The sequence below is a fragment of the Corythoichthys intestinalis genome, chromosome 15, assembly GCF_030265065.1.
Source record: "Corythoichthys intestinalis isolate RoL2023-P3 chromosome 15, ASM3026506v1, whole genome shotgun sequence".
In the NCBI taxonomy this organism is placed as follows: domain Eukaryota; kingdom Metazoa; phylum Chordata; class Actinopteri; order Syngnathiformes; family Syngnathidae; genus Corythoichthys; species Corythoichthys intestinalis.
This window is the reverse complement of record NC_080409.1, coordinates 47,737,455-47,759,372: the sequence shown is the minus strand read 5'-3', so window position 1 is coordinate 47,759,372 and position 21,918 is coordinate 47,737,455. Positions and strand designations below refer to the sequence as shown.

Here is a 21,918-nt window from a genome sequence, read left to right as displayed (position 1 = left end):
GTCACGGTTCAGTTCATTTTGGTTACAGTAAGAAAACAAAATGCAAAATATAAATGTGCTAATTGTTAATTACACACTTTTGTGCTTTCAACAATAGGAACATTAGCCTATACAAAGCTAGAATTCTTCTCAAAAAGTAGCGGGTATTTAAAGATAATAATCCAACAACAATTTGCCTTTCAGACCCCGTGTATTGGTCAGCTTTCCTTCTGAAAGAAAGAAGAAAAAAGAAGTCCTGTGCTAAAGAGAAAAGCAATCCCAATGACAAAGATTTTAACATGTATTTTACAAATGAAATTCCTAAATGAATCATTTTTTTTCTCAAGAACAGTTTTCAAAAGCTTTATTGGTGGATTTTCTCAAATTAAAGCGCCACAAAGAAATTAATAAATTTAATTGTGTTAGCAGGATCTGTGTATTATTCTTATTATTTGATTACAGGTGTTTTAGCTCATTTCAATTTATTTTATTTAAATGGGCTATTATTCATTATATTATGTGTTTATATTTTGCAAATGTGATGTAGTATTCATTTATATTGTATATTTTATGTTGCATAACTTTAGTTCCTATGTGAATATTAGTTACTTGTTTTGTTGTGGTAGGAGGGTTTTGTATTGAAGACGGGGCCGTCTTGGTTATTATTATAGCAGAAAAAACAGCAGTAAATCAACAAAGACAAGTCAACTGTGCCCGATCGACCACCCAAGAGATCTGATGGACTCAAAAAGTGGGTTACGATTGCATATTAGTTTGAAAATCGACCGGATCAACTGTATTTTTACACGAGTGACTTCCGGTCTGCCCGATCCTAGCTACCGGTAGTAGTATTGACGCAGGAGGGTCACATCTCACGTCAAATAATAAACTGCCGTTCTTTTCGCGGGCGTTGTGTTGGGCCGCTTCTGGGACGCATCTAATACGCAGCCGCACTGCGACTGGTGTGCATTGGCTGATTGACTTTCACTGCGTTCTCGCGGCGGCCACGTTGCTGCGCCGATGACGTTTCTGGGTTATACTGTCCTACCGTGTTGGTCCTCATTATAGTAGAGAACACGGAGTAAATATAATCTACACAAAGAAACTGTAACCCGATCGACTCACAGCCTCGAAAAGTAAGGGTTACATTATGTACTCGAAACTCGTTCGGTACGCCTCCGTTCCGAACCGAGGACTCCGTACCGAAACGGTTCAATACAAATACATGTACCGTTACACCCTTACTAACTACTGATATGTTGGTGCTATCATCAGCTAGATGTATTTCCGGTTGACACCATGTGGTGGTCTGTTGACCAGGGAAAGAGGGGGGTGGTGGTTGAGGAGTCTATAAGCGAAGTGATTGAAAGGGGTAGAGTGTACACAAATCAGCTCTGTGATCTAGAACCCAGTAATCGTGTGAATCCCTTGTGAGTGTAAGCCCGTTGGCGACCGACCCTACGCTGCCCGATCGCCAATCCCGGCACCGGGACCCCCCACCCGAGCGCACCCCATCACATCCAGCCGCATGCGAGCCCCATCAGGCGCGCCACAGCCACGCAGACGCCAACCCAAGGCCACTGCTTTTTTTTTTTTTTAAATGCCCTCCTCTTCAGAATTTTCCTTCCCCCCAGAAAACTGAGATTTTAACCTTCCCAATGATGTATCACACATGCATATTGGACAATTTTGAAATTTGGCCAAATTGGGGGTCTCGCAGCGGAATTTGAAGTCACCTGAGTGTTTTCCGCCATATATATTCAGCAAGGATAATTTCATCATTTTACTCCCACCAACAGCTTTCCAGTGAAGCCCCTCCGACACATGATGACCGCCAGTTACTTGTGTCGTGGACTCCACCTTATAGGCATCTAGTCTTTTATAGGTGATATCTACTACTAATATATTCTATTCTTTATCTCTGATGAAACAAGATAATTCCCTAACATACTTCCGCTTTGGCAGGAAGTCGGTCGTTTAGAGCAGCGGAACTGGATATGTTTTAATTAGACAGTGGGCGGACCGTGACCGCAGCGCGGCGGCATTGCTTGTGATGATATCATAACACTGCAACTGACGAACTGCGCGTTGGCCTTCGGCATCCCAAATGACCGGTATGTAAAAGCCTCAGTCCACGTAGGTTCGTGGTTTATCTGTTTAGAAGTTGTGTTGTAATCCGTCTGATCCATTTCTGCTTGCCAGGCTCAAACGTGTCGGTAATTTACTTCCCCTTGTGGTGATTTAACTCACACCCAAAAACACTTCCTGGAATCACACTTGAAATGTTTGCATTGGCGTAGAACGCTAGGCAAATATTAAAGGAGTAAACAAAGCGCCACACGCAGTTAAGGCTGCGGGCCTTTGAAATTGTGCATTCCAATGCTCTGATTTGAAGGTACATTACGTCTACAATCAGCATAGTGTTTTTAAGTAGTCTTGAGTGGCTGTAAGACTTTGAAGAGCAGTGTTTCACCTTTATTGAGCCATTTGTCATATTTCACAAGAGTAAAATCAAACGGGTCAACACTACTGAAAAAATATTCAAAATAACTTAATGGGGATCCGCATTGGAACAAGTGGATACAAAGGTGGTTACTATCCCTTCTGCCCCCTGGTGGAAGGGTACCGTAATTTTCGGACTATAAGCCGCTACTTTTTTCCATCAGTATGAATCCTGCGACTTATAGTCCAGTGCGGCGTATTCGTTGATTTATTTGAGTTAATAGGTAACACTTTATTTGACAGCGGCGTCATAGACTGTCATAAGACCGTCATAACTATGACATGACACTATCATGAGTATTAGTGAAGGCGTATGACAGATGTCATTAAGTGTCTTCCGGCAAATAATGTCACTAACTCCATTTATGTTCAGCTCGGATCTTTTACATCCATTCAAAAGGGAGATAATTTGCGGGATAACGCTATATGACATCTTTTATGAGCATTAATTAATGCTAATGAAAGTATCATGTCATAATTATGATTGTCAAATGACAGTCTCATGGTGCTACTGTCAAATAAAGTGTTACCAAATACCTAAACAAGCAATTAGTGAAACAACTGGAACAGTAACTGAAGAAATAATTAGCACAGAACATGAATTTAGATTGTTATTTACATCTGTAGCGCTGCAATGCATGCTAGGAGGCATGTTGGACAACAACAGTGTTGACAGCAGGTGGCAGCAGAGGTTCACTGTCTCCCCCAAAGGAACAGTCATGGAGCTTCTTGAAGCAATGCTTCATGGTGGTTCATTTGGTCTTAGTATTCTTCTAATGCTTTATGTATATTTGTTAACTTGTCTTATGATGTCGCTGTCAAATAAGGTGTTACCAGTTAGTGTCTTTTGGTATAAATATCCAATAATATAATGAGGACAGCTGCGGTTTAGAGTCCAGTGCGGCTTGTCTGTGAACAAAAGCCGTTTTTGTGTCACATTTGGTGGGTGGCGGCTTATAGTCAGGCGAGCCTTATTGTGCGAAATTTACGGTAATTTTCTGGTTGTTAATATAAGTCACTGGCATAGATGGATGAACAGAAATTTTTGAGAGTAAATAATTACTTAGAGGTGTCATAATTACCGTATTGGCCCGAATTTAGGACGGCCCTGATTATAAGACGACCCCCTCTTTTTCAAGACTGAAGTTTGAAGAAAGACTTTTTGAACACCAAATTAATTTTTATACAGAAAATAAGTACAGTACATCTGAAACAAATGATAACAATATATTTGAGAGAAAAAACATGTTATTTTGCCTCATTCAAGTCTTAATACCTGAACATTTAAATATGTAAACTAAAGTGCAATTACATTCGTAAATGAATGGCTTCTGATTTTTGAAATGTGAATAAAACAATCTATTGTGATAAAACAACAAAATTGCAATAACTGCATTAATCATCAAAGTGAAGTCAAACTGTAGTCTTGAAACAAATCTGAATAAGGAAAAACATTGCAATAGAATATTGCAAACTGGTTAAACTTGAGAGTAGCTGAGATCTGTCATGACAGAACATCGCTTCAATGATATCTGGTGCCATCTAGCGTCGTGAATGGGTATAATGTCTAGACCGCGAAAACAAAAATTGACATTTATTTTATTTTTTAATTATATATTTAAGACTAAAATAGTGACTAAGTCGTAATAAATTCATGAGGGAAATTATGATAGTTAGAGTTCGACCGATATATTGTCATGATATATGGCAAGGCAAAGCAAATTCATTTGTATAGCACAATTCAACACAAGGCAAATTCAAATCAAAAGAAAGTTAAAACAAAATCAATTGGAACAGGAAATAAAATGATACATAAAAATGACATTAAATCAGGAATAGAATTTAAAAAATGTAATAATAATTGAAATCAGAAGTGGAAATAAAGCAGAAAATGAACCAAAAGCAAATAGTTTTGACATTTTAAATATATAGACAGTTATGCTGTGATAAGCAAAAGCGTTTTTAGCCTTGATTTAAAGGAGCTAAAAAAAATATATGGACTTTTTTCCAATAGTGTCCATGTAGATGATGGAAGGATAAAAAAAAGGATTTTTTATCAGACATCTGTGTGGGCAACTGTGGTCGCCGCTGACTGACAGTAGGACCCCGGAAGGACCCTGCTGCAGCTTGAAGCAATAATACCTGACTGCAGGCGACAGTCATTACAAACTACGCCCACATAATGCTACAGTAGATATCACATGTATATAGAACTAGATGCGAAATGACAGACTCGCCGGTGTTAGTAAAAGCTGCCATCTTAAAGCAGTAGACTTCTTAGGAAGCCTGTGCTGTAGCGAACCATCCTAGCGAACCTAAGTAACTTTTTATCTAAAATAATTCTAAATTGGCAAAATCTCAATTTGAATCCACCTATAAATGAAAAAAGTTTTAAAACTTTCACATGTTGAAAGTAGACGGGAAATAATGCAATAACGGGAGCAATTTTAACAACTTTAACGGTTGATTCACAAAATTAAATGACTTCCAAACATAGCAAAGGTTACAATCTAGTTATCCCACTATCCGCAATACCCCTGTGTCTAGTTAAGTTTATGGTAAAACATTGGGCTAGTTTAGTTTTTTTTTTTTTTTTTTTAAATCTTGCATAAGAGAATATACAAATTTGCTTTAGCCTTTTAAGGTGTTTCCTGAGTGAGCATTACACACTAAATGTAATTTGTAGCGTTAATGTAGCATTCGCGTTAGCATTACCTTTAGCTAGGCAAGCATCCTCTGAAACTCTCACTTGTTTACATCTCGTCGTGATGTCTTGGTTGGTTTAATTATTTGAAATTAATGGACTGTTCTTGCTGAGTGTGTATAATCATAACGGAAGTGCTCTGTTCATTGGTTTGGTAGCACTAGACCGAATTAATCCTTTAAGTCTCAGGTCATCATTGTAAATTTGAAGTCGTTGAAGCAATTAAAAAAAAAAGCTTTTCATAATCTACGTGCTTTGAAAAAATAATAGAATAACAGCCTCAAATATCGGCTTTGGATATCAGTAGGGATGCAGCTATTTTAGTAGTCGATTAATCGATTAACTAGTTAGTTCGAATTGTCGAGTAATTGGATAAGGAACATAAAAAATTACCTGAGCTGAGCCTCAAACGTTAAAAAAAAAATTTGAATCTTGGTACGACAAAAGAACAATTGGCTAACTTCCATAGCAAAAATCAGCTAGCTTGAATGCTATAAAATGATAACTTTAAAAAAAAAAAAAATTATTACAATGCTCTTAACAAATAGTCCTAACACATATTCCCACATGAAACGGCTAATTATTCCTATAAACTAAATTATGAATGCATTAAAAAATGAGCTCAAACAAAAAGTTAGCTTATGTTGGTCTTAACAGGGATTCAGCCATGTGAAATGACTTATGTGATATTCATTGTTGCCACTAGAGGACAGTGTATCCACCCAAATCAATAAAGCTAAATGCAACCCATTACAACGCGACATTAAAGGAATACTCGAAGCAGCAAAATTTAATTTGAATCTTTTTTCCAATCGAATTACGCGAGTTAATCGAATAATCTTTGCAGCACTAGATATCGGCAATCGGCTGAAACTTTTTTCAGATATCTGTATTGGAATCGGCATTTGAAAATCCCATATCGGTCGACCTCTAATGATAATAGTTGGTTGAATCCATAGGATATAACATGTTTGTTTTATTAAAAGGGAACCAGTTTCACATTAACTAATGGTATTAATGGCATAATTGCTGAATACAGGAATCATAATAATGTTGGCTAGAGTTCCAGTGGAAATCTCTTAAGAATTCTTGATCATTTAGGGTTGTTAACTGAAGCATGTTTTAAAAAAAAAAAAAAAAAAAAAGCATGATAGAAATTTGAATGTCTCCTTTAAGAGCAAGTTGCACCCCCTCCTGATTGATTCGACATTCTAATTGAAATGTCCATCTGTATCCATTAGTCCACTTAGATCACTTTCCTGCATCTGCAAAAATCCATCCATGTATGCAACCTGACCCCTCTCTGCACCAAAGTTAAGTTGCCACTTTCTTTCATCAGCCGCAGATACTGTAAAACGGGAGCAACCAAAACAGGCCAGTCATGGGGAATAAGAGGAGACGGAAGGATGCCAGTTGAGCCCCACCATCCTTCTGCAGTGAGACCGCAGCAAGTGTCAGAATAAAGAGACGTAGACGATGGCTCAGTCCGTGAGGAGGATGGACATCTCTATCGAGCACAAGCCGCAGAGGGACAAGACCCGGACCAGCTACTTTGGCAATGTGAAGAGCAGGTCAGGTTTTGCAAAAAAACAAAAACAAACAAAAAAACAAGTCATGAGATGTGCTTGGCTTGCTATTTGACTTTCATGTTTTAATGTGCCACAATCCAGCCTTTCATTCATCTCTGTTTATATTGAGAATGGCACAAAGAATGTGTTGTGCCAGATTAGGGCATGAACAAGAATGTTCCTTGCACACAAATGCAAGTACGTAGCTGCAATCCAAATAAGCCCCAATTGAATATATTGGTTCTTATGAACTTATATTCGAGTAGAACTGGGTGTTTGACTAAAGCGTTTAACTCTACCAAGGCATTATCAAAACAAATCATAATAATAAGTCCTTCAGTCTTACTTTCAGCTAGCTATTTTTCTTATTTCAAGAAATCTGAGTAAAATTTACTTGAAGCACTGGCAGATAATTTCACTTATTTCTAGTAGATTTACACGGAAAACAAGGGAATTTAAGTCGTTTTGTGGAGGTGTGTTATTGCAGTGCACTCGAGTTTTGCAGGTTAACAAGTTCACACAGTCCAAAGTAGAGATGTCCCGATCCGATATTTGGATCAGATCGAACGCCGATATGGGCAAAAAAATGCGCATCGGTATCGGATCGGCCGACACGGAAAAATTCCGATCCAGACTTAAGATCCAGTTTGTTTTTTTCTTTTTAAAAGTCCGGTCCAGGTTTTCCAGCGCACCGATTTACATAATCCATTCCAGGTTTTGCTTCGGTTTCCCTCAAATCCGGTCCGCATTTTACGGCAAACCTTCAACACACTACATTACAGTCTCCCAATTTACCGAGAGACTTTATCGGTAAAAATGTCAGCTCTGTGGGATCATTTCACCTTAAAGGACGACAAAGACGAAGAGGCAGAGTGCAACATATGCAACAATAAAGTCAAGCGTGGTGGTAAAGCTGTAAGAAATTTTAATACAACCAACCTAATCAAGCATTTAGCGAAATACCACCACAAACAATATAAGGAGTATCATGTTAAGAAAACCGAAGACAAAAGAAAGGTCCTACGCAACTAACACTGGCAGAAACTTTTGCTATGCGTGACAAACTGGCACTCGACAGTCCCAAAGCTCAGGGAATAACAAGAGTCATCGCCGAAGAATTCATTCTGGATGACGAGCCATTATCTCTCGTGAGTAAAGACGAACCATCCAACACTTAGAACCATGGTACAACATGCCCAGCCGTCATTACATCCTTGAGCAATTCGGCTGTGGAAGATTCGAGAACGATTCACAAACATCCAAATTCCGATTATTGAAATATGTCAAGTATAGAGGAACTAATACACAGCGCAGTCTTCGGGACGCAATGAGAAACGGACCGCATTGCGTCCCGAGAGTAAACATCATGCTTGTCATAGACCCGGTTAATGCCACTGCTCAACTCACGGCTTAGCTCCACTCATGCCGCTGGATAAAAAACACAAGAATACCTGACTGCTGCTGACAGCCGCTACAAACTACGTCAACATCGTTTTACTGTAGATAATAGATATCATATGTATATAGAACTAGATGCAAAATGACAGAGTCGACCGCGTTAGCAACAGTGAAGTATGGAAACTTGATGCGTTAGTAAACAGCCGCAAACTTAAAGCAGGAGACTTCCCTAGTAGGCTGTTGTGAACCTTCCAAGCGAACCTGATTAAATTTTTATCTAAAGTACTCCTAAATCGGCAAAATCTTGACTTGAATCTATCTTCAAAACAGTTTTAAAACTTTCACATGTCGAAAGTAGACAGAAGGGAAATTTTGAATAACTGGAGCAATTTTAACAACTTTAACAGTTGATTCGCAAAATTAAATGAATGTAGTTTAAAGCTGCCGATAGAGAATGGGCACTTGAGTATTTTATTGACTGTTTTAAAATGTTAACATGATACTGAAATAGTTGTTTATTTAAACCTGAGAGGCTTTTTATACAATTATTGTAACTAATTCACGAAACATTAAAAGCATCTAATAGCTTGGGGGGTTTGTGGGATTTTCCACAGAGATTGTTTGTGTGTTTTGCTTTTTTAAGACCGGTTACAATATTATTTGCACGTTTTACTGACTGACTATGCCATTTCTGTTTGTTATTTATAATGTTTTGTGTTTGTCACTGAATAAACAAGTCAGTTTCTTGTTACCAACCATTGTGTGTTATTAAAACTCACCTAATTCAGCTGGCTAGTTGTTATCAAGAGTACTAAAACCCTTTTCAACATGAGTCTGACAACTAAGTAAGAAGGCTAAATAACTTTAAACTTTAACACATGCTCAGATAGGCCGGTATCAGCCAGTATCGGATCGGAAGTGCAAAACAATATCAGTATCTGATCGGAAGTGCAAAAACCTGGATCGGGACATCCCTAATAATAAATCTGTCAATCTTACTTTCAGCAAGCTATTTTTCTTATTTTAAGAAATCTGAGTAAAATTTATTCAAAGCACTGGCAGATAATTTCACTTATTTCTAGTAGATTTACACGGAAAACAAGTGAATTTAACTCGTGCGTTTTTGCAGTGTACTCGAGTTTTGCAGGTTAACAAGTTCACACAGTTTAATGCTATGTTAACTCTGATGCAGGTCGCACTGTCAGTAGCAAAATTATTGGCGTGCAAAATTTCCAATTTTTAGGTTATTCACGATTTGGCTGTGGAAGATTCAAGAACGATTCACAAACATCCAAATTCCGATTATTTAATCATACCAGGTAAAGCAAAACTAAAACACAGTAAGCGCGGTGTTCGGAACGCAATGAGGAACAGACCGATAGTAAATAATATGTTCAACTCATTCCGCTAGATAAAAAAACAATAATACTTGACTGCGGCCTCAGCCGCTACAACCAACGCCCAGTTGCTAGTTGCTACAAACATACAGCCACATACGGCTACGGTAGATATCACATATATGTAGAACTAGATGCGAAATGACAGACGACGGCGGCGTTAGAACATGTAGTAGAGAACTAAATGCGAAATCACAGACTTGCAGGCATTAGTAAACAGCTGCCATCTGAAAGCAGTAGACTTCTCGAGAAGGCTGTGTTGTAGCGAACCTAATGAACTTTTTATCTAGAATACTCCAAAATCGGCAAAATGATGAAACAGTTTTAAAACTTTCAACAACTTAAACGGTTGATTCACAACATTAAATTAATTGAATGTAGTTTAAAGCTGCTGATACAGAATGGGGACTTGAGTATTTTATTTACTGTTGTTAACTGTTAACTTGATACTGAAATAGTAGTTTGGTTTAGCCTGAGAGGATTTTTGAACAATTTTGGAACTGATGTACAAAACATTAAAAGCGGGGGGTGGGGGTGTGCATCAATAATCGATTTATAATCGAATCGGAGCCTCTAAATCATAATCGAATTGTTAGGTGCCTAAAAATTCCCACCTCTAGACTGTTCGCCACTGTCCAGAACATTAACGTCTTTTTACATTTCAGTGATCCCTCGTTTTTCGCAGTTAATTAGGACCAGAACTCGCTGCGATAGTTAGCACTCCAATTTTTTTTTTGTGTTGGTTCAATGTATTTATTCAGATTTTGATTTGAAAAGATATACACGTATGACATGTATTTTTAGCTTTATCCCAAAGTATTATATATATTATTTTTTGGGGGGGGGCTGTCAAAATTAATGCGTTAACAGGCAGTAATTAATTTTTAAAATTAATCACGTTAAAATATTTAACGCAATTAACGCATGCGCGGAACGACCCACTCAAGCATTGCCGCGAACAGACTACAATGGTGATGGATGGATAAAAAAAGGATTTTTTTTATCAGGCATCTGTGTGGGCAACTGTGGTCGCCGCTGACTGACAGTAGGACCCCGGAAGGACCCTGCAGCAGCTTGAAGCAATAATACCTGACTGCAGCCGACAGCCGTTACAAACTACGCCCACATGATGCTACAGTAGATATCACATGTATATAGAACTACATGCGAAATGACAGATTCGCCGGTGTTAGTAAAAAACTGCCATCTTAAAGCAGTAGACTTCTCAGGAAGGCTGTGCTGTAGTGATTCGCGAACCTTCCTAGCGAACATAAGTAACTTTTTATCTAAAATAATTATAAATCGGCAAAATCTCAATTTGAATCCACCTATAAATGAAAAAAGTTTTAAAACTTTCACATGTCGAAAGTAGACGGGAAATAATGCAACAACGGAAGCAATTTTCACAACTTTAACGGTTGATTCACAACATTAAATGACTTCCAAATATAGCAAAGGTTACAATCTAGTTATCCCAGTATCCACAATACCCCTGTGTCTAGTTAAGTTTGTGGTAAAGAATTGGGCTAGTTAAGTTTTTTTTTTTTTTTTTTTTAATCTTGCACAAGAGGATATACAATTTTGCTTTAGCCTTTTAAGGTGTTTCCTGAGTGAGCATTACACACTGAAGGTAATTTGTAGCATTAATGTAGCATTCGCGTTAGCATTAGCTTTAGCTAGGCGAGCATCCTCTTAAAGACTTCTTAATAGGACTAGTTGTTATAGATCCCAAAGTAAATTAATCAGCACAGCAGTTGAGGTCCTCTTGGGTGGGGTGGACTTAGTCACTGACTGAGCGGTGCCACCAGCTCGACACATCATCAGTTGTGTGCCCCAGCTTCATCAGGTGTTTCGGCCACTTAACACAATACACCCTCTGCTGGGGTTGGCCCACCACAGGCTGATCAGACCTGGGTGAGTGTCAAGCGGTGGCACCGCACGGTCACTTGGCAGCCCATGTTGCGTCCCTGCGTTTCAGCCACAGCCAGTGACTGCTCCGCTCTGCTGCAGTGGCAAGTTCTTTAATTGCCTTCCGTTGGGCCTGCCCTCTGATCCCCACCTCCTTCAGGAGCCTTGTGGTGGACCTTGCTACAAAGCCTCTGCAGCCGACCTCCACTGGCCACACCTTCACGTTCCAGCCCCGCCCCTCTGCTTCAGCTGCTAAGTTGGCATACTCACTTGGTGAGTGGTGTGTTCAAGGTGATGAGCTGTGTTGCTTTTACGCCAAACATATCGTTTTGCATTGTGGCCAAAAAGTTCAATTTTGGTTTCATCTGACCAGAGCACCTTCTTCCACATGTTTGGTGTGTCTCCCAGGTGGCTTGTGGCAAACTTTAAACAAGACTTTTTATGGATATCTTTGAGAAATGGCTTTCTTCTTGCCACTCTTCCATAAAGGCCAGATTTGTGCAGTGTACGACTGATTGTTGTCCTATGGACAGACTCTCCCACCTCAGCTGTAGATCTCTGCAGTTCATCCAGAGTGATCATGGGCCTCTTGGCTGCATCGCTGATCAGTTTTCTCCTTGTTTGAGAAGAAAGTTTGGAAGGACGGCCGGGTCTTGGTAGATTTGCATGGTCTGATGCTCCTTCAATTTCAATATGATGGCTTGCACAGTGCTCCTTGAGATGTTTAAAGCTTGGGAAATCTTTTTGTATCCAAATCCGGCTTTAAACTTCTCCACAACAGTATCTCGGACCTGCCTGGTGTGTTCATTGGTTTTCATATTGCTCTCTGCACTTTAAACAGAACCCTGAGACTATCACAGAGCAGGTGCATTTATACGGAGACTTGATTACACACAGGTGGATTCTATTTATCATCATCGGTCATTTAGGACAACATTGGATCATTCAGAGATCCTCACTGAACTTCTGGAGTGAGTTTGCTGCACTGAAAGTAAAGGGGCCGAATAATATTGCACGCCCCACTTTTCAGTTTTTTATTTGTTAAAAAAGTTTAAATTATCCAATAAATGTTGTTCCACTTCACGATTGTGTCCCACTTGTTGTTGATTCTTGACAAAAAAATTCTATTTCATATCTTTATGTTTGAAGCCTGAAATGTGGCGAAAGGTTGCAAGATTCAAGGGGGCCGAATACTTTTGCAAGGCACTGTATGTCACCGAAACATCACAGAGATTCCTTTTATACTGTAATACCACACCCACAGGAAGTGCACACTATGGCAACAGCAGTGTGACATAAATATGTCACATCTCCTCCCTCCTTACATAACATGTCCCAGAAATAAACACAAAAATACCTCCTGTTTTTCCCCCATTACTTATTACTTATAAATCCAGTCTATCAGGCCTGCCTTATTTACCTGTCGCGTGCAGGATAACGACGTTCAACAGTCACTTCAGATTTTCCACTTGTGGAAACAGGTTCCGATACCGTTTCGTTTGTGCTTTAGACACAATTACAGCAGGATTGTTTGTGTTTGACACATCCGGTAAGCTAGACATTTCTGGTATTTTTGGCTGTTAACCGTTAACCGGCACATTCCGTAAAAGAGGTAAATGTAAGTCTCAACATAATAAGAATATTTCACTTATGTAACTGAGATCATTATATAATGCAAATGAGATTGCTTAAAAGTTGATGGGGACAATTTTGGCATCCTGAAAAGTTGGTAGTGTTTTGTCCCTACCGTCCCTATGCAAACCTAGGCCCTTGGCCGCCGCTAGTGTTAAATAGCCTATAAACCAGCAATGAATGGAAATTAGGGCTGCAGCTATCGAATATTTTAGTAATCGACTGAAAATTATATCGATTAATCGAGTAATCAGATAAAACATTTTTTTTTAGGTAAAGAGCAATTATAAATATAAATGACAAAAAAAGACATTTAATCCAATATTGAACCATTTTCTGTCAATCAATGTCTATATTTTCGATGTACATTGTTGAAAACAGCCAACAATTGCATCTAAGATGTGACTAGAAAAAAAAATTCACTGCTTTCACCCAAAAAACTTCTAGATCTTGTACAAAAAAAACATAAACAAAAAACATATACCTAAAAATGTAATTACAGTTGATAACACACATCACTTGAAAGCTACGTGTTTTTCCCACCTGCTTCAATTCAATTTCCATTTGGGTCAAGCTATTTTAAGTTCTAGTTAAGTTTTAAGTTAGTCCAAACTGTAAGTACTGAAAGGATTTTGAGTTTTTGCAGTGTTCAAAATAAATGTATGATACCTGCTGTATTGGAGCACATTAGAGACCAGTGCTACTTGGTGTTTTATTCAGCAATGACTACTGAGCTAAAACTGACAGTTAGCTTTATTATGTTTTAATTTTACACCCTCATCACTCTACAGCGCTGTGTTTTTACAGATGTATGTAAGACACGTTAGCCACGCATCGACAGTGGTCATAATCAATAGAAACCTAGCCCTCCGAGGGGCTAACGTTATGTGAGCGAGTGACAGTAACTTTATATTTATTAGCGCTGAGAAGTCTACTGCTTAAAGATGGCGGCTGTTTATGAACGCTGCCCAGGCATGGCCGAGTCTGTCATTTCGCATTTAGTCCTATGCATGCGATATCTATGAGACGCATTGGACACTACCTGCTACCACATTCTAGCATCATGCGGACATAGGTTTTAGCAACGTCGGCGTAGTTTGTAGCGGCTGTCGGCAGCAGTACGTTTTTTTTTCTTCTTCTTCTTTTATTGCTTCTTCCTCTACGCACGTGAAGTCAGCGCATTGTCCCGCATTAAAAGGAGTCCGGGCAAAACGTGATGCTTAGAGCTGGCAAAATTAAACGATTCCTCGAGGTGAATAAAATTACTCTGATCAGTTTTTAAACTCGAGTTACTTGAGTTCCTCGAGTATTCGTTTCAGCTCTAGGTATTTACACCAAAAGATATTAACTGGTAACACTTTATTTGACAGCGGCATCATACGGCTATCATAAGACCAAATGAACCACCATGAAGCTTTGAACCAATTGTCTGCAAAGCTTCATTGCTTCAAGAAGCTTCATTTGGCCATCACTGCTCCTTTGCGGTAGACAGTCAACCTCTGCTGTCAACATCTTTGTGATCCAACATGCCTCCTAGCATGCATTTCAGCGCTACGGATGTAAATAACAATCAAAATTTATGTTCTGTGCTAACCATTTCTCAGTTCCTCTTCCAGTTGTTTCATTAATTGGTAGTTATGGTATTTGGTAACACTTTATTTGAGGGTGGCGCCATATGACTGTCATTCGACAATAAGAATTATGACATGACATAGGCAGCATTTATGAATGCATATAACAGATGTCGTTTAGGGGCAGTTTACATGGCGACTCTGCGACACGAAGACTCAATGACTGTGTTGCGGAGTTGCCTCGTATGCATATGGTGTCGGCGAAGACGAAAAATTCTGAATCCTGCCTCAAAAGTGGAAGAATCCGATTGAGGGGGGCTTGCTCAGCATGCATATCAAAGGCTCCCGCGGCGAGAGACAGCGCCGATAACGTCAGCACTCGTACACGTCACATTGGGCGTGTGCAGCGGTGCTACTAAACATTAAAAACAGCAAATATGGCGGAATGTCGGCTTTAATTTACTGTTTTAATAATATTTTTAAATTAAATATGTTGAATGTTTCCATTTTTGTGCCTTTTTGAACAAAAGAAAAATGCCATTGCTTCGAGTGGGCGGGCATATTTTTTCCGGGTTGAGGAGCTTGGTGGGGTCAAAGTGCATCATTTGCTGTCACCTTGTAAATCTGCACTGCCCCCGAGGGCTTGGCATGAGTACTACATCATTTTCATGCAGAATTGCGACATTGTTCGAATGGAGACGGGCCCATTTAGATGCAAATTTGAAATGTTCGGATTCTCGGGGAGTCACCATGTAAACAGCCCCTTAGTGTTATCCGGCAAATGATCTCACTTTTGAAAGATTGTGTAAAAAATCCAAGCTGGACATAAATGGAGTTAGTGACATAATTTGCCAGATAACACCTAATGACATAAGCATTCAGTGATGCCCATAATAGTGTCATGTCATAATTATGACGGTCTTATGACAGTGTTATGACGCCGTTGTCAAATAAAGTGTTGCCTATTAACCCAAATGAAACAACAAATAAGCCGCACTGGACTATAAGCCGCAGGTTTCAAAATGAAGGAAAAAAATAGCGGCTTATAGTCCGAAAATTACGGTAAATGGTGTTTCAACTGCTTGCAGTCACTGTCCCTAAATTGCTTTAGTTTTGAATTGATTAATAATTGAAGGTTGTGCCTCTTGCTGTGCTGTATTTAAATGTTGGATCTCATGGTGGTCAGTGGCGCCTCCAGAAGTTTTTCATAGGGGTGGCCAGATGGGGCCACTTAAAATCTTGGGTTGGCCAAAACTAAAAGCCATAATTTCAGGTTTTCATTATATTATTGCAGTAAAAAAGTCAGGGGAAAACTATCGGAAAGACTTCAGGACACGGCTACTGATATACTTTGGTGTATTGTGTAATATTTGATGTTACTAATGATTTAATGTGCATAGTCCATAACTGTCCAGTCAACATTTTGAGTTCCACAACAATTCTGTTTTATTGTGTTATGTATATATTAGGCATAAGGTGTACATTTAACTAGGGCTGTCAAACAATTAGAATTTTTAATCGAGTTAATCACAGCTTAGAAATTAATCGTAATTAACCGCAATTCAAACCATCTCTAAAATATGCCATATTTTAAATTAAATTATTTTTGGAATGGAAAGATAATACGGATATATACATTCAACATACTGTACATAAGTACTGTATTTGTTTATTATAACAATAAATCCACAAGATGGCATTAACATTATTAACATTCTTTCTGTGAAAGGGATCCACGGATAGAAAGACTTGTAATCCTTAAAGGATAAATGTGAGTTTGTATACTGTGACTAAATATTGCCATGTAGTGTATTTGTTGAGCTTTCAGTAAATGATACTGTAGCGACTTAACTGTTCTGCCCAAATGCATGATGGGAAGTGGTGCAACCATGACTGTGGATGTGGTGGCTGCAAATCCTATATCTTCTCTGCGTTGGGTACACTACAGGGTGTTAAGAAGAAGATCAACGCCTGTCATTCTTCCCCATGTCGCTTCCCACAATATTTATAGTTGCTGTGGGAGAGATGACAAAGCTTTTGCCCATTAAAAGCACGGCCCCAATGAATGCCTGTATCTACTCTACCCATTTGACACTGCCCTTTATCTCTGTAGAGAAGTAAAACGGCGCCATTGTAGGCTGTTTGCGGCAATGCGTGAATGAGTCGTACCGCAAATGCGTTAATTGCGATAAATATTTTCACGTGATTAATTTTTAAAAATTAATTACCGCCCGTTAACGCGATAAATTTAACAGCCCTACATTTAACAAATCAAAATAAATGCATTCATTTGGGATGAAATCCATAACTGATGCTACAACAATCTAACGATATACTGGCAAGCGGAGTGGCCAGTGGGGTGGCCAACCAATTTATAGGGGTGGCTATGGCCACCCCCTGGTGGCGCCACTGATGGTGGTGCTTGGAGAACAAAGAATCTTTGGAGGTGGTACTGTTAAAAAGTATGAGAAACAAAAGTATTTCATCTATATTAATTACTGAAGTAACCAACTAAATAAGACATTAAATGTAATTTCTATTGTGTGTTTTCAGGCTTGGTTCAAAACTCCCTTCAGGGGTCTCTCAGCCTCCAACGTTCGCAAAGCCGCCTTGGGACATTCAACCTGTTGTCCAAGGCTTGAATGAGCCTTCTGTCAGCAACCTGTATCACCATCAGTACCGAACTACTCCAGTCCAACCTTTGGACCACATCCCGCACATTCGAAACCCAATTTTGCGGCAGTATTACCTGCAAGGTAATTTAGACGCCAATAATGAGTGGTGATATTTTTAGTCAAATTTACAACCAACTATAAGGATTTTTGACATGTTTTGTAAAGTCTATGTGAAAATTGTGTGGGGTTTTTTTTGTGATGATGTCAAACACATAACCTTTTGGTTTGATGGCAGGCACCTCATGGGACACCAACACAGCTGTGAAGCAAGAGCTAAAGGGAAAATTATCAAATGCGGGCAAAAGCAGCAGTACGGTCAGTGACAAGTCTCTTCCGATATACACTCACCGGCCACTTTATCATGTACACCTGTCCAACTGCTCGTTAACACTTAATTTCTAATCAGCCAATCACATGGCACCAACTCAGTGCATTTAGGCATGTAGACATGGTTTAAGACAATCTCCTGCAGTTCAAACCGAGCATCAGTATGGGGAGGAAAGGTGATTTGAGTGACTTTGAACGTGGCATGGTTGTTGGTGCCAGAAGGGCTGGTCTGAGTATTTCAGAAACTGCTGATCTACTGGAATTTTCACGCACAACAGTCTCTAGGGTTTCCAGAGAATGGTCCAAAAAAAGAAAAAATATCTAGTGAGCGGGCAGTTCTGTGGGCGGAAATGCCTTGTTGATGTCAGGCGAGAATGGCCAGACTGGTTCGAGCTGATGGAAAGGCAACAGTGACTCAAATAACCACCCGTTACAACCAAGGTAGGCAGAAGAGCATCTCTGAATGCACAGTACGTCGAACTTTGAGGCAGATGGGCTACAGCAGCAGAAGACCACGCCGGGTGCCACTCCTTTCAGCTAAGAACAGGAAACTGAAGCTACAATTTGCACAAGCTCATCGAAATTGGACAATAGAAGATTGGAAAAACGTTGCCCGGTCTGATGAGTCTCGATTTCTGCTGCGACATTCGGATGGTAGGGTCAGAATTTGCGTCAACATGAAAGCATGGATCCATCTAGAGCTGAAACTAGTACTCGAGCAACTCGAGTAACTCGAGTTTAAAAACTGATCCGAGTAATTTTATTCACCTCGAGTAATCGTTTATTCTGACAGCTCTAAGCATCACGTTTTGCTCGGACTACTTTTAATGCGGGACAACGTGCTGTCACGTGCGGAGAGGAAGAAGGGAAAAAAAAAAAAATTACTGCAGCCGACAGCCGCCACAAACGACGCCGACGTTGCTAAATACTAGCCCGCACGATGCTACGTTGGTACAGGCAGCAGCTGATAAGTCTCATAGAGATCACATGTATGTTGAACTAGATGCCCAATGACAGACTCGGCCACGTCTGGGCAGTGTTAGTAAACAGCCGCCATCTTAAAGCAGTAGAGCGCTAAGCGGTAATAAAGAGTGCTTAGCGCTAATAAATAAAATTAACGTTACTGTCGCTACTAGCTCACGTAACGTTACGTTAGCCCTGCAGAGGGCTAGGTTTCAATTAATTATGACCACTGTCGATGCGTGGCTAACGTGTCTTACATACAGGCTTTAACATAACATAGCATTGTGGAGTGATGAGGGTGTAAAATAAAAACTTAATCATGCTAACTATCAATTTTAGCTCAGTAGTCATTGCTGGATAAAACACCAAGTAGCACTGGTCCCTAATGTGCTCCAATACAGCCTGTATCATACATTTATTTTGAACACTGCAAAAACTCAAAATCCTATCAGAACTTAGTTTAGACTAACTTAAAACTTAACTAGAACTTAAAAATGGCTTGACACAAAGAGAAATTCAATTGAAACACGTGGGAAAAAATCCTTTTAAGTGATGTGTGTTATCAAGCGTAACGGCATTTTTAGGTAAGATTTTTTTTTTAAAATAAGATCTAAAAGTTTTTTGAGTGAAAGCAGTGAATTAGTCTTTTTTTAATTGTAGTTACATCTGAGATGCAATTGTTGGCTGTTTTCAACAATATACATCGAAAATAAAGACATTGACTGAAAATGGTTCAAAATAGATGAAATGTCTTGTTTTCTCATGTATATTTATAATTGCTCTTCACCTAAAAATATATTTGTTTTATCCGATCACTCGATTAACCTATAGAATTTTCAGTCGATTACTCGATTACTAAAATATTCGATAGCTGCAGCCCTTGATCCATCCTGCCTTGTATCAACAGTTCAGGCTGGTGGTGGTGGTGCAATGGTGTGGGGAATATTTTCTTGGCACTCTTTGGGCCCCTTGGTACCAATTGAGCATCGTTGGAACGCCACAGCCTACCTGAGTATTGTTGCTGACCATATCCATCCCAACTTCTGATGGCTACTTTCAGCAGGATAATGCGCCATGTCATAAAGCTGGAATCATCTCAGACTGGTTTCTTGAACATAACAATGAGTTCACTGTACTCAAATGGTCTCAACAGTCACCAGATCTCAATCCAATAGAGCATCTTTGGGATGTGGTGGAACGAGAGATTCGCATCATAGATGTGCAGCCGACAAATCTGCACCAACTGTGTGATGCCATCATGTCAATATGGACCAAACTCTCTGAGGAATGCTTCCAGCACCTTATTGAATCTCTGCCACGAAGAATTGAGGCAGTTCTTAAGGCAAAAGGGGGTCCAACCCGTTACTAGCATCGTGTACTTAATAAAGTGGCCGGTGAGTGTAAGTCTTTGACCTGTTTCTTAAAGGGCTAAGGAAAGGGATGCTGGGAAATGTTATCTCGAGGATGTAAAACTTCAGAAGCGTACCCTGCAGATATGACTTTTATGTGTTTGAAATGATAAGGAAAGAGTGTCCACTGTCCAACGTTCAGTTCGCTGACAAGTGCTCCGGTTCGCATGGGTTTACTGAATGTATTTCAGAGCCTCCATGGAAAATACAGTCGGAGGAATGTATTTTCTGATGTCTTCACTAAGGTAGTGTCGCTTTTTTACATTCAAAAACGAAGCTCTTGATTGGGAATAATTAACTAGTCGTTGTGTCTTTTAGACAAACATGTTCTTGCGACTGGACCGATTTACTTTGACCTTTGAGCAGAAATTTGTTGCATTGCTATGGTTACCTGGTGCTCCTTAAATGACTGGTTTATTTAAGGGGACACCTGACTTAAAAAGGAAAGAAATCATTACTAACTGCTTTGGTCCTCAAACAAGACCATTGCCTCTTGTTAACTTCTGTTTATTCGATTGTGCTTGAATATGAAACGGTCTAAAATGGTCAGAGATTCAACTCATTTTTGTGCCATTGAAAATGTTACATTGTCATAATACTCATTTTCACTAGGATTTTATTTTGTCACAAAAATGCTCTATTTTGCCAGAGGATTGCTGTATTTTTTGTTAGTTGCGATTTTGCCACCAACCATGTTGATGCTTTATAATAATAATAATACATTTTATTTGTAGAGCGCTTTTACCAATGCTCAAAGACGCTTTAGAGTAGGAACAGAAACAGCAAACAACGTGAACAGAACAAAACAAAGAAAATAATTATAAGTTAAAAGCTAGTTTGAAAAGGTGAGTTTTTAACAGTTTTTTGAATGTGGGAAGGTCTGAACAGGAACAAATGGGTTTTGGGAGTGAGTTCCAAAGGGAGGAAAATCTAAATACTTCCTAAGTACAGTAGTATGAAAAAATGTCAACTTTTTGGAATTTCGTTTCTGCATAAAATCACCAAATGTGATCTGATCTTTGTCAAAATCACACAGATGAAAAAAAACAGTGTCTGCTTTAACGAAAACCACCCAAACATTTACAAGGTTTCATTAGAGGTGGGAATCTTGGGACACCTAATGATTCGATTACGATTCAGAGGCTCCGATTCGATTATTGATGCTGCCCCCCCTTTAATGTTTTGTACATTAGTTCCCAAATTGTTCATAAATTCATGACTTCTTTTACCTTTGCCCTACTGGCCCAAAATGTCATAATCGTTCTCGTCAAATCACTTACCTGCATATTTTAGTTATAGGCTAATCTGTTATCAAATTATTGCGAAATTCCTTTTCTGACTTCTATGACCTTTGACCTCATTACCCCAAAATGTTTTCACCTCTTTTGTTACATATTGCAAATATATACTGCACGTTTTATAACAATCAGCCAATAAGTAATGATGAATTACAAACGGGACAAACAATTATCGTTTCAAATATTCTGTTCCTATATAATTTGTTGACCTTGTTTTTTTTTCGTTCTCCACCCAGGATGAGTCAGTGTTCAGTATCTCATCCCGGTTCGGCGGCAGTGACACAGCTCCCTGCTCGCATTCCCGGTCACAATCGTCACCTTTGTGCTCTGCTCTTTTCCGTATGGAGGTAGGAGTCAGCACTTGTCACATGATGCTATTTCAATTGTTATTGTTGTTGTTATTATTGCCTGGATTTTACAGGCAAAACAGTACCTGCAAATGACTGCAGCAAGTGTAATGACCAAAAATCTGACTTTTATGATCCATGCTGATCGATATACATTCATATGCTTATTTTACCGTGGCTCTCATGTCTTAAATGGTGTCATGTGGAGCTCTGCTATGAGTACAAACACCGAGAAAGGAG

General features: G+C 39.3%; 1 protein-coding gene across 3 annotated transcripts in view; it reads left to right on the top strand.

Moving 5' to 3' along the window:
- Positions 1–1,947: 1,947 nt before the first annotated feature.
- Positions 1,948–21,918, top strand: part of si:ch211-15d5.11 (nuclear receptor coactivator 7) — a 43,307-nt gene continuing 23,336 nt past the window's right edge. For all 3 annotated transcript variants that reach the window (XM_057859505.1, XM_057859503.1, XM_057859504.1), the window contains exons 1-5: positions 1,948–2,093; positions 6,525–6,756; positions 17,213–17,415; positions 17,570–17,649; positions 21,568–21,678. In XM_057859505.1, the coding sequence (XP_057715488.1) occupies positions 6,662–6,756; positions 17,213–17,415; positions 17,570–17,649; positions 21,568–21,678 (489 nt within the window). In that variant the 5' untranslated portion in view covers positions 1,948–2,093; positions 6,525–6,661. The remainder of the gene's footprint in view (positions 2,094–6,524; positions 6,757–17,212; positions 17,416–17,569; positions 17,650–21,567; positions 21,679–21,918) is intronic.